Source organism: Microcaecilia unicolor, chromosome 1 (assembly GCF_901765095.1).
Source record: "Microcaecilia unicolor chromosome 1, aMicUni1.1, whole genome shotgun sequence".
Classification (NCBI taxonomy): domain Eukaryota; kingdom Metazoa; phylum Chordata; class Amphibia; order Gymnophiona; family Siphonopidae; genus Microcaecilia; species Microcaecilia unicolor.
This window is the reverse complement of record NC_044031.1, coordinates 353,614,909-353,630,380: the sequence shown is the minus strand read 5'-3', so window position 1 is coordinate 353,630,380 and position 15,472 is coordinate 353,614,909. Positions and strand designations below refer to the sequence as shown.

Below are 15,472 nucleotides of genomic sequence, written 5' to 3'. Positions count from 1 at the left end.
TTGTTATTGTGTTTGTAGGTTGTAGTGTAATGAAGTTACAAAGCAGTTTGTGTTATTTTTTTTATTCATATTTTTTTTTTTACATTTGTAATATTTGTTTATACACAATATGTTTGGTGTACATTTTTTTAGAACGTGGAATAAGTTTTCCTTGTTCTGGTCCTTCAAGTATTTTTACAGTTACATCACATGAGTTCCGTACTCTTGAAAAAGCAACATATAGTTGCCCATATGCGAACACAGGTTCTGGAAGATGAATGCCAACTTTGTTAAATGTTTGACCTTGTGATTTGTTAATGGTCATTGCAAATGCCAGTTTGACAGGAAATTGTCTTCTGCAGAGTGTGAATGGTAGGTCACTCTGTGAGGGTGCTAGGTCAATTCGTGGTATAAAAACCTTACTGCCTGCAGTTGATCCACTGATGATTTCAGCAACCATGATGTTTTGTTTCAAGTCTTTAACAAGTAAGCGTGTTCCGGTACACAAACCGCGTGTGGTGTTTAAATTTCGGAGTAGAATAATAATTGCACCTATTTTTAAATTAAGTTTATGTGAAGGCATGCCAGATGGTGTTTGCTCATGAAGGAACTCTACAGGATATAATTGTTGTTCTTCTTCATTGGAGTCTGTAATAGAATCTGTGCTTAAGTAAGTGATTGTGTTCCCTTCTAAAATTTCAAGAACTTCCTCATTTATTTTGTCCACATGTGAATTTTTTGCACACAAAATGGCATTTTTTTTTGCAAAGTTGTGTACAGTGTCATGGGTAATTTTGTGTCCAAAAACAGCCTGGACTATATTTGTGTTACAAATGTGCTGTTCTGGTATTTGAATAACATCTTGCAAACCGTGTGGACATGGTAAAGTGCCGTTTGCTAAATTAATTAGCCAGTTGTTGTAATCTGTATCTGAGCAGCAGACATTAGTGTGTAATTTGATTATTTTGAAGTTGTTCCATAGTTTATTATATTTAATGCTTGCTTCAATTGTTTTTGTTTGATCTCCATGTGGTACTACTGGTAGTGTTTGTCGGAAATCTCCACCAAGCAGAATGACTTTTCCACCAAATGTTTTTTTTATTTTTCATGATGTCTTTAAGTAGTCTATGTACAGCAGTAAGTGCCATAGTGGGTGCCATTGTAGTTTCATCCCAAATAATTATGCGTGCATCTCTTATGATTGATGCATCTTTAGATGTTAATCTCATAGTTGAAGTGGAGTTGTCCAGTAGTGGAACTGGTAATTTAAATTGGGAATGATATGTTCGTCCTCCAGGGAGCAGATTTGCTGCAATTCCTGTTGAGGCAACAGCAAGTGCAGTTCCACCCTCTCCTCAGATAGTGCTGAGGATTGTTTTATATGTATATGTTTTGCCACTTCCACCTGGTTCACATAGGAAAAAGCAGTTGTTGTTGTTACTTGTTTTGCAAGCAGAGATAACTGTATAGAAAGCTTCTTGTTGTTGAGGGGTTAGTTGTTTTTCCATTTGTTCAGCTGTATTTTTTTCATTTGCAATATTGAAGGCTAGTGTTGGATGTTCTTGTTGGTTGATAGCTTTTGGTAAACCAAATTGTTCTAGTTTTATGCCATGTGTTTGTAATTGTTCACAAACTGAGCAGTCATTGTTGCAACCATGCATATGTTGTAATTCTTCCATCATGTAAAATTTGTATTTTTGATATAGTTGTAAAGCATTATTTGGTGTTGCAAAAACACAAATGTATGCAAAGAGTTCTCTTATTTGCTGGGGCATGCTGCATGTTACTGCATCATCTAATGTGTTCTGCCAGACAGTGTCGTCGTGAATGAGTCCCATTTTCTTTGCTGCTTCTTGAAATGTATTGTAAACAATGTTTTGTACTGTTTTTAAATCTTCATATGACCTAGCTCCTGGTTGGTGTAGTAGTATCAACCTTAAACAGTATCGTTCTGGATCTGCTGGTAAATGAACTGCATACATTCTGCCTATTGTTGTTGATTTTCCACTTTTCCTTTGTTTCCACGTTTGTAGAGTTTTGTCAAACGTGTAGTACATTGGAATATCAATGTATAGAATGTTGTTTGCTTGAGGTTGTTCTACATTTAGTTTGAACCATGCTGTTAATGTGGTGTCCCTTTTTTTTGCTAATTGAACTGCATCTGCCACGTGTGCTGGGTGGAAGACAATGTTTTGTTGATCTGGCAAGTGTACTTGCAATCTCTGTATATTATGTGATTGCTGATGCATTTCGAAGCCATTAAGTCGCCATGCTGCTTCTGGAGCACTAATGTATCTTGAGTCTGTAAATATTTTAATCTCATCATGTTGTGTGTTCTTGTGCTCTATAATTGCGACGTTAGCACAATCATGTCCTTTGTAGACATATTTGAATAGGTATTTCACACTTTTAATTGATGCACATATTTCCACGTTAATATGTGAATTGTATTTTAAAAGTAAGTAAGGGTTATAAGGGACTACCCAACTATTATTGATGAATTTTCCATGTAAAAGTGCTCCTACTCCATTATCTCTTCTGCGGTATTTTGGGTAGCCATCATAATTTGCTATAGTTTCATTTTGGAATGTTTTTGGGAATTGTTTTGAACACTTTCCTGAAACCATGCATGGCAAGTTTAAGTTGTTTTCACTGTAAGGGCCATGAATCATATGTTTAGCGACAGTTGCATGTAGACGTGGGAATTTTTCTTTGTCTGGAATTTCTGCGCATACAATTTTATCAATTAAATCTTTATTTTTTGGTTTGTGCTCTTCTTTTAGAATGATTAAAATGTGTGCATGTGGTAAACCTCTTTTTTGGAATTCTATGACATGAATGTTGGCAAGAGGGACACCAAGTATATGATCTTTGCTTATATCATTTAGTAATTGTTTTAGTTTTAAATGAAACACCCTTGCCAATAAGTCTGGATGGAACTCTGATGTTTGGCCTTGTTTTAAGTTGTTAGTAATCTCTTCCCATTTTGGGTTGCATGTCATAGTTATGAAGAGATCTGGTTTTCCATATTTGCGAACTATGGCCATTGCATCCTGGTAATTTTGATGCATATTTCGTGGGCTTCCTGAAAATGTTGATGGTAAAATGAATGGTTGTCCAAGTGTTAATCGTGTATCTGTTGGTTCACTTGCCAGACGGTTCATTAAGCCAGAGTATTTTTCTATGCGTAGTAGTTTTTGATTTTGTCTGATGTAGTTGAGTCTGTTTGCCTCAGTTTTACAAAGTATTGTTGTGTTAGTTTTCCTGCCGAAAGAAATGGATTGAATTCATCTCTTTCTGCAAAACGATATCCATAGTACTGCATTTGTGTTACTCTCACTCTTTTTTTGTTGTTGCACCAGTAGACATTTAGGTTGTTCACTCAAAGGAATATGTATTCCCCAGCTTTGATCTCCATGTGGGAACAGTAATGGATATACCATAGGTTCTAGGTTTGGATCTAACACACTGATTATCTCGGTCTTGTTGGGTTCATTGTTTTTGTTTCTGCAGTGTATTATGAGATCTCGATGTAATGGAGGTTCTCTGTCTGTGTTTTGAAAAATGAAAGCCACCTCATTTGCTCTAGGGGCATTATATCTTCGTTGATCATTTTTTTCGATCTTGTACAATAGCCATTGAGATTGTAGGTGGTTCTATTTTTAGTTGTTGTGCTTCTGTGATGCATTCATTCTCTACTTCATAGAGCATTTTGCAGGCCTCTGGAAAAGGGTTGTCACGTGCCATAATATTGCTTAAGAGTGTCATTATTGTGTCATTGATGTTTGAGTTTGTTTTCATTTGTAGCCTCTGGATGGCAGCCTCCTCTGGATCTAGAATATATAATTGAGCATATTGTCTTTTTTCTCATTATCAGGATGTAGTGATGATGTTCTGTGGTAAATATTGCCTTTTATTCTGAAGCAGTAAGGGCCATATCCTGGTGGTGGTGTAATGTTAGCTCCCATTGAGGCAAAAGCTAAGGAACTGTTAATAGATCAAATGTTTTGCATGAAATTTTTAGAGTATTGATGTTCACCTGTTAGTAGGTCTTTTATAGGTTCATGACATCTAATAGGTGTTAGATGAACTTTGCCCTTACTGCAGCATTTTGTGAATAGTTTGTCGGCAGTTGTTTCATTCTTAAAATGTTTTGCTTTACAAAATATGCATTTTGCGTTCATGGCTCCACAACTGTAGTATGGTGTGTTGTTCTCATTTACACAATCTGTTATTGCAATTGCGGAGTTTGAAGTTGTACCGTTTGTTGTAAGTGTTGGCTGTCTTAAGTGTTGTTCTGTTTGTCTGTGTTTTCATCTCTGACTTTGTAAATATGATCTTCTATTCCTTCTTTTTATTTTTGCTTCATCTGTCATTTTTTGTCTTCGTGCGCGTTCTTTGGCATTGTGCCTACTTCTGTGTTTGTCTTTGTTCTTCTGTCATTTTTGCAGTTTGTGGTTTTGTTGATTTTGTTTTTGTTTCTATGTTATTTTGGTTTTCCAGTGTATTGTTTTGGTCGGCAGTGGTGTTTTCCATTTCACTGTGTATGTCATGCTTGTGTTGTTTTTTTTGTTTTGTTTTGTAAAGCTGCTCGTCTTTTTCTTTCTGCTTCTTCTTTTTTTGTTTCTACATGTAGCTTCTTTTTCTGCAGTTTTTGTTTGTGTAATTTGTTTCCTTGATCTTTTGCTTGTAGTGTTTTCTTGCTGACTCATAGCTAAACGCCTTTTTCTTTGTTTTTCTGTTTTTTGTTGTTTACGTGTGGCTAGTTCTTCTGCAGTTAGTTTTATGTTTTGTTGTCTGGTCTTGTTCCTTGCACTTGCTTCTTGACTTAGACGTTTTTTTTCTTCCTGTGTTAGAGATGCACGTCTTTTTTTTTTCTGCTTCTGCATGTTTCTGTTTACATTGTGCCTGCTGTTGCATAGTTTGTGTTTTAATATTTTGTCCGATTGTCCCATTTTTTTTTTTTTTTTTGTAGTTGTTGGTCAGACGTTACAGCTTCATTTATTTGTAGTTTTCTTTTATTTGTTTGTTGATGTTCAGGCTGTTTCGCTTCATGTAGGTTTGTTGTTTTGTTTTTGTTTGACCATTTGCTTGTACTGTCTTCTTCTGTTGGAGGTGTGGTTTTGTTCTGAGGTTGAGATGCTTTCCTTTTCCTTTGTTTTTTTTGTTCTTGTTGTTTACAGTCATCATGCTCCTCAGTATTCATTGTTTTTTGTGAATAGTTTTGTTCTGTGCGTTCATTATTTTTGTGAGTTATTGTGTGTGTTGTTTGTGTGTTATCCATATCCTGTGTATCTGTTGTATGGAAGAGTGGTTGTCTGTTACTGGAGTGGTACTGTGTTTTTGTATCAGATAGTGCAACTGTGTGTCTCTGTGTGCCACAGTATGTGAGATTGTGAGAGTTGTGTGTTAATTGTCACTCTGTGGTTTTGTTAGATGGTATTACGCACATTGGTGATCAGTGGTCAGTTGGATGTTGTTCTCCGTAGCTCCTTGCTTGTTTTTTTTTAGTTCTTGTTTCTGTAAGAAATGAAATGGTTATTTTTTTTTTTTTAATTTATTGTAATTTTATGTTTTAAATATTAAAATGTGTGGACTCAGCATGTTTGATAGGGTCAGGAATCCAGTTTGTTTGTGTGTAATATGTAGTAGTAGTGCATATGTGTGTTTGTGATTGTAAGTATGTGTGTTTGTCACTCTGTGATTATTGTTGTCACATATAGTGAGTACATGTCAGTAACAGTATGTGTGTTAGAGATTGTGAGTTTCTGTGTTTGATTGAGAGATAGAGTGTGTGACATAGACAGAGAGTTCGTGTGATAGTGAGTGTAAGTTTTAAACGGGGTCATGTATCTGTGGGTTTTTTTTTTTAATGTTCCTTTATTTTGTGTGAATTTGCTTACCTTGTAGTTCTTTTCTTTTGTTGTTGTTGTTGTTTTGTTTTGGTCTTTTGTTCTCAGTTGCAATCTGTTGTTGTTTCTTGTGTGTTTCCTTTTTCCTTGTTAGCGTTTCACCACGCTGCTTGGTTTCTCTGTGTGCACTTGATAGGGAAAAATGAAATGGGCATTTATAAATTGTTATTGTAATGGAAATGTTTTTTTTTTCTGTGAAGTTACTTGGTGATAGTGTGAGTGTGTGTAGTTGTGTTTTTTTTAGGCATTGGGTGTTTGTTGGTGGATATCTCAGTATTGTTTTTTTTTTGTGATGTGTTTTGTTTTGTGTGTGTGTGCAATTGTTAGGTTGTTTGAATGTAGCTTGTAGGTTTTTTTTTCTGAGGGGTGGGTGGACTGGGTTTTGTCCGGAATGGGTTTTTTTTGAGGGGGGGGGGGGTTGTGAATGTCCCTTGCGTTCAAAGTTTGATGAATTGGTTGGTGGCTATGAGGGTGGTGATGTGCTGTCAGTGTGTGGCATTGTGTTTTGTTAGTGGGGGTTAGTGTGTGTGGTGCAGTGGATTTACGGTGTGCAGCATTGGTGGTGGTTATTGTGCTTAATCTGCTCTTTTCTTTATGTTGTGGCAGTGTTTTTTGATTTTGTGTGTGGTGGAGGGGTGTTATGTTGTGTAGCATTGTTGATGGTAAACGTGCTTACTGTGCCCTTTTCTCTCTGTTGTTCTGTTTTATCAAGGGCGTGATGAGAGCTGACATAGAGAGAGAAGGGCAGAGCCTGCACGGGTTTTATTTTTTCTTGACGTCTTCGGTGAGAGGGTGCTTGGATCTTTGGTTGGTGGTTATGAGGGTGGTGGTGTGCTGTCAGTGTGTGGCATTGTGTTTTGTTAGTGGGGGTTAGTGTGTGTGGTGCAGTGGATTTACGGGGTGCAGCATTGGTGGTGCTAAGTGTGCTTTTTCTGATCTTTTCTCTATGTTTTGGCAGTGTTTTTTTGATTTTGTGTTACCGTGTGTGGTGGAGGGGTGTTATGGTGTGCAGCATTATTGATGTTAAACGTGCTTACTGTGCCCTTTTCTCTCTGTTGTGTTTTATCAAGGGCGTGATGAGAGCTGTCATAGAGAGAAGAAGGGCAGAGCCTGCACGGGGTTTTTTTTTGTTTTTTTTCTTGATGTCTTCGGTGGGAGGGTGCCTGGATCTTGTCCATGTTGATCGACTTTTGAACTGATGGGTCAAAGGGTGGGTGTCTGTACGTGCTGAGGCGTTTGCTGACGGGAGGTTGGAGATAATGTGGTTTCTTAATGGGGACTCGGGAGGTAGTGTGTCGGAGAGGAGTTGGAGGGTGATGTTCAGATGTCGTAGAAGAGGAGGAAGGATTTGTAGGGTGGTGTTTTGAGTTTGGATTTATGTGGGAGCGTTTTGAGGATGAGAGTCGGTGAGGGGGTCTGTGGCTTTTTGATGTGGTGTGTTCACTTTGGATGGGCGTTGGATTTTTTCCCATGGTTGGGTGGGTGAGGGTTGTTGCGTGTGTGAGAAGGGCAGAGCCTGGTTGTTTTTTTTGTTTTGAGTTAGTGCGTGTGATAGTGAATGTAAGTTAGTAACGGGGTCATATATGAGGTTTTTTTTATATGTGCCTTTCATGTTTTTGTGTGTATTTGCATACCTGGGTTTTTTTTGTTTTGTTTTTTCTTCACAGTTGCAATCCGTTGTGTTTTCTTGTGTGTTTCCTTTTTCTTTGTTTGCGTTTCACCACGCTGCTTGATTTCTTTGTGTGCACTTGATTTTGAAATATGAAATGGGCATTTGTATATTGTTATTGTAATGGGAATGTTATATTTTTCTGTGAAGTACTCGTTGAAATTGTGTGTGTGTGTGTGTGTTTTTTTGCACTCGGTGTTTGTTGGTGGATGTCTGAGGGTTTTCTTTTTTCATGTTTTGATTGGATCTCAAAATGTTGTTTTTTTTTTGTCTTCATTTGTTATGTTTTTTGAAGGGGGCTTGGAGGGGTTTTTTTTGAGTGGTGGGTGGGTGGGCTGGGTTTTGCCATTTTTTTTTAAAGGGGGTGTTACTGAATGTCCCTTGCTTGCAAACTTTGATGAATTGGTTGGTGGCTATGAGGGTGGTGTTGTGCTGTCAGTGTGTTTTGTCAGTGGGGGTTAGTGTGTGTGGTGCAGTGGATTAATGGTGTGTAGCACTGTTGGTGCTAAGTGTGTTTATTCTTGCCTTTTCTCAATGTTGTGGCTGTGTTTGTTGATTGTGGGTTAGCATGTGTGTTATGGTGTGCAGCATTCCTGATGCAAAACATGCTTACTGTGCCCTTTTCTCTTTGTTCTGTTTTAGCAAGGGTGTGTTGTGAACTGAGATAGATAGAGAAGGGCAGAGCCTGCAGCATTTTGTTTTTTCTTGTCGTCTTCAGTGGGACGGTGCTTTGGCTAAACAACGTGCTTACTTTGCCCTTTTCTCTCTGTTGTTCTGTTTTAGCAAGGTTGTGATGAGAACAGAGATAGATAGAGCAGGGCAGAACCTGCAGCGTTTTTTTTTTCTTGTCGTCGGTGGGAGGGTGCTTTTATCTTCTACATGTAAGAGGGCTTTTGATGTGGTGTTGTGGTTGGGAGGGGGGTGGTGATTGTGTGAGAAGGGCAGAGCCTGCACCTTTTTTGTTGTTGTTGACGGCTTCGGTGGTAGGGGGCTTTTGATCTGATGGGTTAAAGTTTGGTTCTCTGTCGTTACAGAGGCTTTTGTTGACGGGAGGTGGCAGATAATGTGCTGTGCTGTCTAATCTGGGAGTCAGGAGGTATTCGTTGTGGGAGGAGGTGGAGGGCGGTGTTCCAATGTCGTAGAGGAGAGTGAGGGAGGAGTTGGAGGGCGGTGTTTCTAGTTTGTTAGTTTGTATTAGTGAGGGAGTTATCCGGTAGCGTTTTGGTGAGTAGGGTGTGTGAGGGGGGCTGTTTCCGATTAACATGGTCTTGTGTTGGAGTGTGTGGGTTGTTTTGTGTGTGTGGGTTAACCTGGTTTTCTCGAAAGTGCTGATGCCCTTCTTTTTTTTCTGTGTGAAAGTTTCGCGCTGTTGGCGGGTTTTTGTTTTTAATACGTAGTAGTTCATGTTGACTCGCGCTACTGTGCTGTGATTGGGCACAGTCGTTGATGACGCTTCGGGGAACAGGAGCACGAATGCTTCAGAGTTTTTGTCCACGCAGCCAGCTTCAGAACGTTGCAGGTGCTTTTTATTATATAGGATTTTTCATTTAGTGCAATATATTCTAACTCTCCCATCTTATTTCTTAGGCTCCTGGCATTCACATATAGACATTTCAAACTGTGTTTGTTGCTCCTATTTACATCATGCTTAGTACTTGACAGTACTAATTTGCAATCTTTTGTCTGATCTTTATTTTTATTTAGGGACACCTGATCTACTACGGTCTCTTTTGCAACCTCACTATCAGGATACCCTATCTTCCCTGTTTTGGTGATATCTTTGAAAGATACCTTATCCCGAACCATGCGCTTTTGAGCGACTGTCGGCCTTCCCCCAATTTCTAGTTTAAAAGCTGCTCTATCTCCTTTTTAAATGCCGATGCCAGCAGCCTGGTCCCACCCTGGTTAAGGTGGAGCCCATCCTTTCGGAATAGGCTCCCCATTCCCCAGATTGTTGCCCAGTTCCTAACAAATCTAAAACCCTCCTCCCTGCACCATCGTCTCATCCACGCATTGAGACTCCGGAGCTCTGCCTGTCTCTTGGGCCCTGCACGTGGAACAGGTAGCATTTCAGAAAATGCTACCCTAGAGGATCTTGATTTGAGCTTCCTACTTACGAGCCTAAATTTGGCTTCCAGAACCTCTCCCACATTTTCCTATGTCATTGGTACCCACATGGACCAAAACAGCCGACTCCTCCCCAGTACTATCTAAAATCCTATCTAGGTGATGCGTGAGGTCCGCCACCTTCGCACCAGGCAGGCAAGTCACCATGTGATCCTCACGTCCACCTGCCACCCAGCTATCTATATGCCTAATGATCGAATCACCAACTACAACAGCTGTCCTAACCTTTCCCTCCCGGGCAGCACTTGGAGACATATCCTTGGTGCAAGAGGATAGTTTATCCCCTGGTGGGCAGGTCCTGGCTACAGGAGTACTTCCTACTTCACCAGGGTGATGCTCTCCTTCTAGGAGACCTCCCTCCTCCAAGGTGGCACAAGGGCTACCAGACTGGAGGTGGGACTTCTCTACAACATCCCTGTAGGTCTCCTCTATGTACCTCTCTGTCTCCCTCAGCTCCACCAGGTCTTCTACTCTAGTCTCAAGAGAATGGACACATTCCCTGAGAGCTAGGAGTTCTTTGCGTCGGGCACACACATATGACATCTCACCAACTGGGAGATAATCATACATGTGACACTCAATGGAAAAGAGTGGATAGCACCCCTCTCACTGCTGGACTGCTGACTCCATCTTAGTGTTTTGGGGTTTTTCAATAATTTAAAACTTACTACAGTATTAAGGATATTAGCCTAATATAAAAGTGTCTTTTAGTTTATATAGTATATTGTATGATTTAGTTAGTGTTTCCTTCTTAGATGGTAATGAAATATATTTAAAACTCTGTAAGAGCACTCCTTGCTTGTTACTCTAATTACAATAACTGACTATAAATGAAGAGTTGTTCCTGCAATGCCTGTTAATTTCTATCTGTTAATGCTGTGGTACAAAGTTTTTTAAACTAAGTGGAAAAGACTATGGAGATTAGTTGATAAAATTTGCTTTTTATATTTTTATTTTGCCTAACATAAACCTACAATTCCTCCTTTAAACCCCAATCTTTAAGTTCCCAAAGCACAAAGCAAAATAGCGTTCACTTACCAGAGAAATGTTCTCTTCTCTCGGAACTTCTCAGAAAGAAAGTTCAATGGGACCTTTCCTCTTTATATAGTTTTGAATCTAAGGGGCCTCTTTTAAACAGGCTCTTTGAAACTGACTCAGCAACCAATGCAAGTATTGTACTTCCCGACACCTTAATTAACACTTAATTGAGGTCGCTGGATGAGCTACCTCTCCAGCAGCCAAGGAACAGAAAATAACTGCCTTTTAGAACAAGAGTTTTTGGCTGTTTAGTTTCTACCTCTAGAAAAGGTTTCAGTTTAAAACTATGGGGAAAATGCCTATTTCTAGAGAAAATTTCAGTTTAAAACTATGGGGAAAGGGTTTGTACACTATGGCAACTAGTTAATGATGCTTGCTTTTCTCTCTCTCTCTCTCTCTCTCTCTCTCTCTCTCTCTCTCTTTTTATTCCCCCCTTAATACTAAACTAGGTCCTGCTTGCTTCTCTCTCTCTCTCTCTCTCATTGACAGCATTTGTGGTGCCCAAACTTTAGAAACAAGGTTATCGTACATAGTACTAGCACTTAAATGCAAAGAATAATGTAAAGAATGGAGTAACAGAAATAAATTTTGTTATGCTACAAAACTTTGTCCAGCAGGGTGCACCCATAGACTATGGGAATTTAAACTGCATCCTGCTTGTTGCCACAATCTCAATTCTGTCTGGGTAGCCGAAGCCTGCAGTGCCTCATATAACTCCAATCCCTGCATTATCTGGGTTTGTTTGGTCTGATCAACAAACGTTTTCCTTGTCATCAAGCAGATGCAGCCATTACAGATGGGTTGTGTCCATCAACCAGCAGAGGGAGATAGAGAGCACGCTTTTTTCAGTGCCTCATACCAGCTTGCTCCACTGCCTCTCTTCAGTATTCTCTAATCTCCCCTAGCAGAGTGGCTGCAGCTTCTTCGAGCTCCATTTAAAATCTGCCTGGAGGTTGCTCCTGTGCTTTTGCCAGTTGTTAGCAGGGGTGTTGGAGGCTATAGCAGCTTCACTTTAAAGGCACATAGGTTCGCCCTTTCCCTGCCTTACCCATACCTCCGTGGATGTGGACACATTGCTTAGCTTTCCCTGTCCTTCCCCACCAACAGTGGATGCAGGCACATAGGTTCGCCCTTTCCCTGCCTTTCCCACTCACCTGAGCCTCCAGAGTTCAATTTACCTCTGCTTTCCTCACAGCGTTAAAAAAAAAAAGCGCTTAGACGCTGGAACAGAGGTTTTTCCTTGCCTTTTTCTGTGGGACCGGAGCTGTGATACTCGGTCCAGTGAGGTAAGAGTGTTTTCTGACTCCTCCGGGGTGGGCCCGTGATCAGGGCGATTTTGGCGCGAACCGCCATTTTGAATTTTACCGCCATTTTCGGCGATGGCTGCGGAGACAGTAAAGCGATGTTCCAAGTGTGGCAAGCGCAGATCAGCAGCGGGGCTCTGTAAATCGTGCTGTACAGACGTTAGAGCTGGCCCGAGCATGGCGAGCGACGATTCTTCACACTCTGAGCTGGCAGCGGGCGCCATTTTGAATTTACCACATGGCGCGACCTCCGCTGAGACGGAGAGTCCTGAGCCCGGGGGGAGGCCTTGGAGTAAGGCTGATATGGGAGCTACTAGCCCCGGCAGAGATCCGGGTGCCCAGGGTGAGTTTTTCTCCCCTGATTTTGTCTTATTAATGCATAAAGCATTCATGCTTAAAAGAGCTCTCCCACAAAGCCCAGCATGGGCCTCTTGTAATGCCCCCCCGGTGGATTCTAGCCTGGGTATGCCCTCTGAGGCGTTATTCCCTGATAATTGGCAAAATATGAAGCGCAGAAGGGCTCATTCCCCTTCAGAGAGTGCTGCACCTCCATTTTTTCCCCCGTGGTCGGGCTGCGAGGATTTGGAGGACTCTGGCAGGCCTTCATGGTCTGAGGAGCCAGAGTCTGGTGCAGAAGTGACTCAGGATCTGGACGATCCCTCCGCGGTGAGGATTTTCCACCGTGATGAGCTGCCAGCGCTTATTTCTGATGCCCTGCAGGCTCTCTCTATTGAGGACCCTGCCAGTGGCACAGCCTCGTCTGTGAATCCTAGGATGGCTAGTACCAAAAAGCCTGCTCGAGCCTTTCCTTTGCATGACTCCATCCAAGAGCTTATTTCGGCTCAATGGGCTGACCCCGAGGGACCTTTGAAAGTTTCCAGGGCTATGGGGCAATTATACCCTCTGAGTGAGGAGCATATGGCTCGCTTTGCTATGCCTAAAGTGGATGCCCTAGCCACAGCTGTGACAAAGAGAACTACCCTCCCTGTTGAAGGAGGTGTTGCCCTGAAGGATATTCAAGACTTTAGACTGGAATCAGCTCTTAAACGGTCATTTGAAATTGCAGGTCTCACTATTCGGGCATCTGCATGCAGTTGTTATGCTGCTAGAGCCTGCCTGGCTTGGTTGCAACAGGCAGTGGAACAGCCCGGTGATGGAGCGGAGCCCTTTTCAGATGTGGCTCCGCGGATGGAGTCGGCCTTGTCCTTTCTTGCTGACGCACTTTATGATATTGTCAGAGCTTCGGCTAAACACATGGCAGTAGCAGTGGCGGCTCACCGTCTTCTTTGGCTATGGCATTGGGCGGCGGACATGGCCTCTAAGCAAAGGTTGGTGAAGTTGCCCTTTCAAGGCCTTCTCCTGTTTGGTGAGGAGTTGGAGAAAATTGTGAAGGGCCTGGGTGAGGCTAAACCCCAGCGCTTGCCTAAAGATAGGCCTCGGCCTTCCTCTAAGGGTGCGGCGGTCCACTCCTCTTACAGACCTCGCTTCCATGAAGCTCGAAGGTACCGCCCGGGGCGTTCTGCTGGGTTCACTTCTCGTGTCTGTTTTCAGCAGAGGAACTCCTTTCGCTCGGACAAACGTTCCACAGCCACTGGCTCAAGGCCTGGAGTTCAGGTGCGACCCTCTCAATGATGGTGCGCCGGCCCTCTCCTCGAGTCCTGTTATCGGAGGACGTCTTTTCCTCTTTGCCGAGGAGTGGGCCAACATTTCCTCAGATCAGTGGGTCTTGGACCTGATCAGAGACGGTTACAGAATAGAATTCGACACCCCTGTAAGAGACGTGTTTGTGGAGTCCCGATGCGGTTCTGCCGCCAAACGGGCGGCGGTAGAGGAGACTTTACAAGGTCTGATTCAGATAGGGGCCGTGTCCCCAGTACCTCCCGCCGAACACGGCTGCAGCTGCTACTCCATCTACTTTGTGGTGCCGCGAAAAGGAGGGCCTTTTCGCCCTATTCTGGACTTAAAAGAATTAAACAAGTCCCTGAGAGTGCGGCATTTTCACATGGAAACCCTGCGCTCCGTCATTGCGGCAGTACAGCCAGGAGAGTTTCTCACGTCTCTGGACCTGAAAGAAGCTTACTTGCACATTCCAATTTGGCCCCCGCACCAGAAGTTTCTGAGGTTTGCGGTGATAGGAAAGCATTTCCAGTTGCGGGCCTTGCCTTTTGGCCTCGCCACAGCTCCCCACACCTTTTCGAAGGTTATGGTGGTAGTAGCTGCCTTTCTAAGGCGAGAGGGTATTCGGGTTCACCCGTACCTGGACGACTGGCTCATTCGAGCAAACTCTGCTGCAGAGAGTCAGCATGTAACAGCCAGAGTGGTCTCAGTACTTCAATCTCTGGGCTTGGTCGTCAATTTGGCCAAAAGTCACTTGACCCCCTCGCAGTCTCTAGAATATTTGGGGGCCAGGTTCAACACAGCCTCGGGGTATGTGTACCTACCCGAGCAAAAGCGGTGCAAGCTTCAGAATCAGGTCCGTCTGCTCCTGAGGATGCCCCGCCCGCGAGCTTGGGACATTGTCCAGCTGCTTGGATCGATGACGGCCACCATAGAACTGGTGCCCTGGGCGAGAGCGCACCTGAGACCTCTACAGTATGCTCTACTCCAAAGATGGTCTCCAGTATCTCAGGATTACCAATGCAGACTCTCTTGGCTCCCTGCGGCCCGACTCCGCATGGAGTGGTGGCTCTCAGACAGCATGCTGCGGCGAGGAATGCCGCTGGCGCTCCCCGATTGGTGCCTAGTGGTGACAGATGCCAGTCTGAAAGGCTGGGGCGCACATTGCAAGAGGAAGCATGCCCAGGGTCTATGGACACCCGAGGAGTCGGAGTGGTCCATCAACCGCTTAGAGTTGAAAGCGGTGTTTCAGGCGCTTCTGGCCTTTCAAGTGACCCTGGAAGGATTGGCTGGCAGAGTGATGTCGGACAACACGGCAGCAGTGGCCTACATAAATCGACAAGGCGGCACTCAGTGCAGAGCTCTAGCCGCGCAGGCCGAACAAATTTGCCACTGGGCTGAGCTGCATCTACAGTTTCTGTCGGCAGCTCACATTGCAGGTCAGAGCAACGTGCAAGCCGATTATCTAAGCAGGCATCAGATCGATCCAGCGGAGTGGGAACTTGCAGACGAAGTGTTCCTGCAGATATGTGCCAAGTGGGGCAAGCCTGTGATGGATCTAATGGCGACATGCACCAATGCCAAAGTCCCGTGCTTCTTCAGCAGACGGAGAGATCCTCGCGCGGCGGGGTTGGATGCCTTGGCTCAACCCTGGCCTCCGGGCCTACTGTATGTGTTCCTTCCATGGCCCTTGATAGGGCGAGTGCTCCTGCGGATTCGGCTGCATCCTGGAGAAGTGGTTCTCGTCGCCCAGGAGGCCTTGGTATGCGGACCTCCGACAGATGCTCGTAGAGGATTCCCTTCAGTTACGTCTGGTTCCCAACCTG

General features: G+C 43.3%; 1 protein-coding gene across 1 annotated transcript in view; it reads right to left on the bottom strand.

Annotated features, from left to right (window-relative positions):
- Positions 1 to 3,588: 3,588 nt before the first annotated feature.
- LOC115479945 overlaps positions 3,589 to 15,472 on the bottom strand; it is a 72,934-nt gene continuing 61,050 nt past the window's right edge. Inside the window, exon 4 of the mRNA XM_030218328.1 lies at positions 3,589 to 3,812. Coding sequence (XP_030074188.1) covers positions 3,589 to 3,812 — 224 coding nt within the window. The remainder of the gene's footprint in view (positions 3,813 to 15,472) is intronic.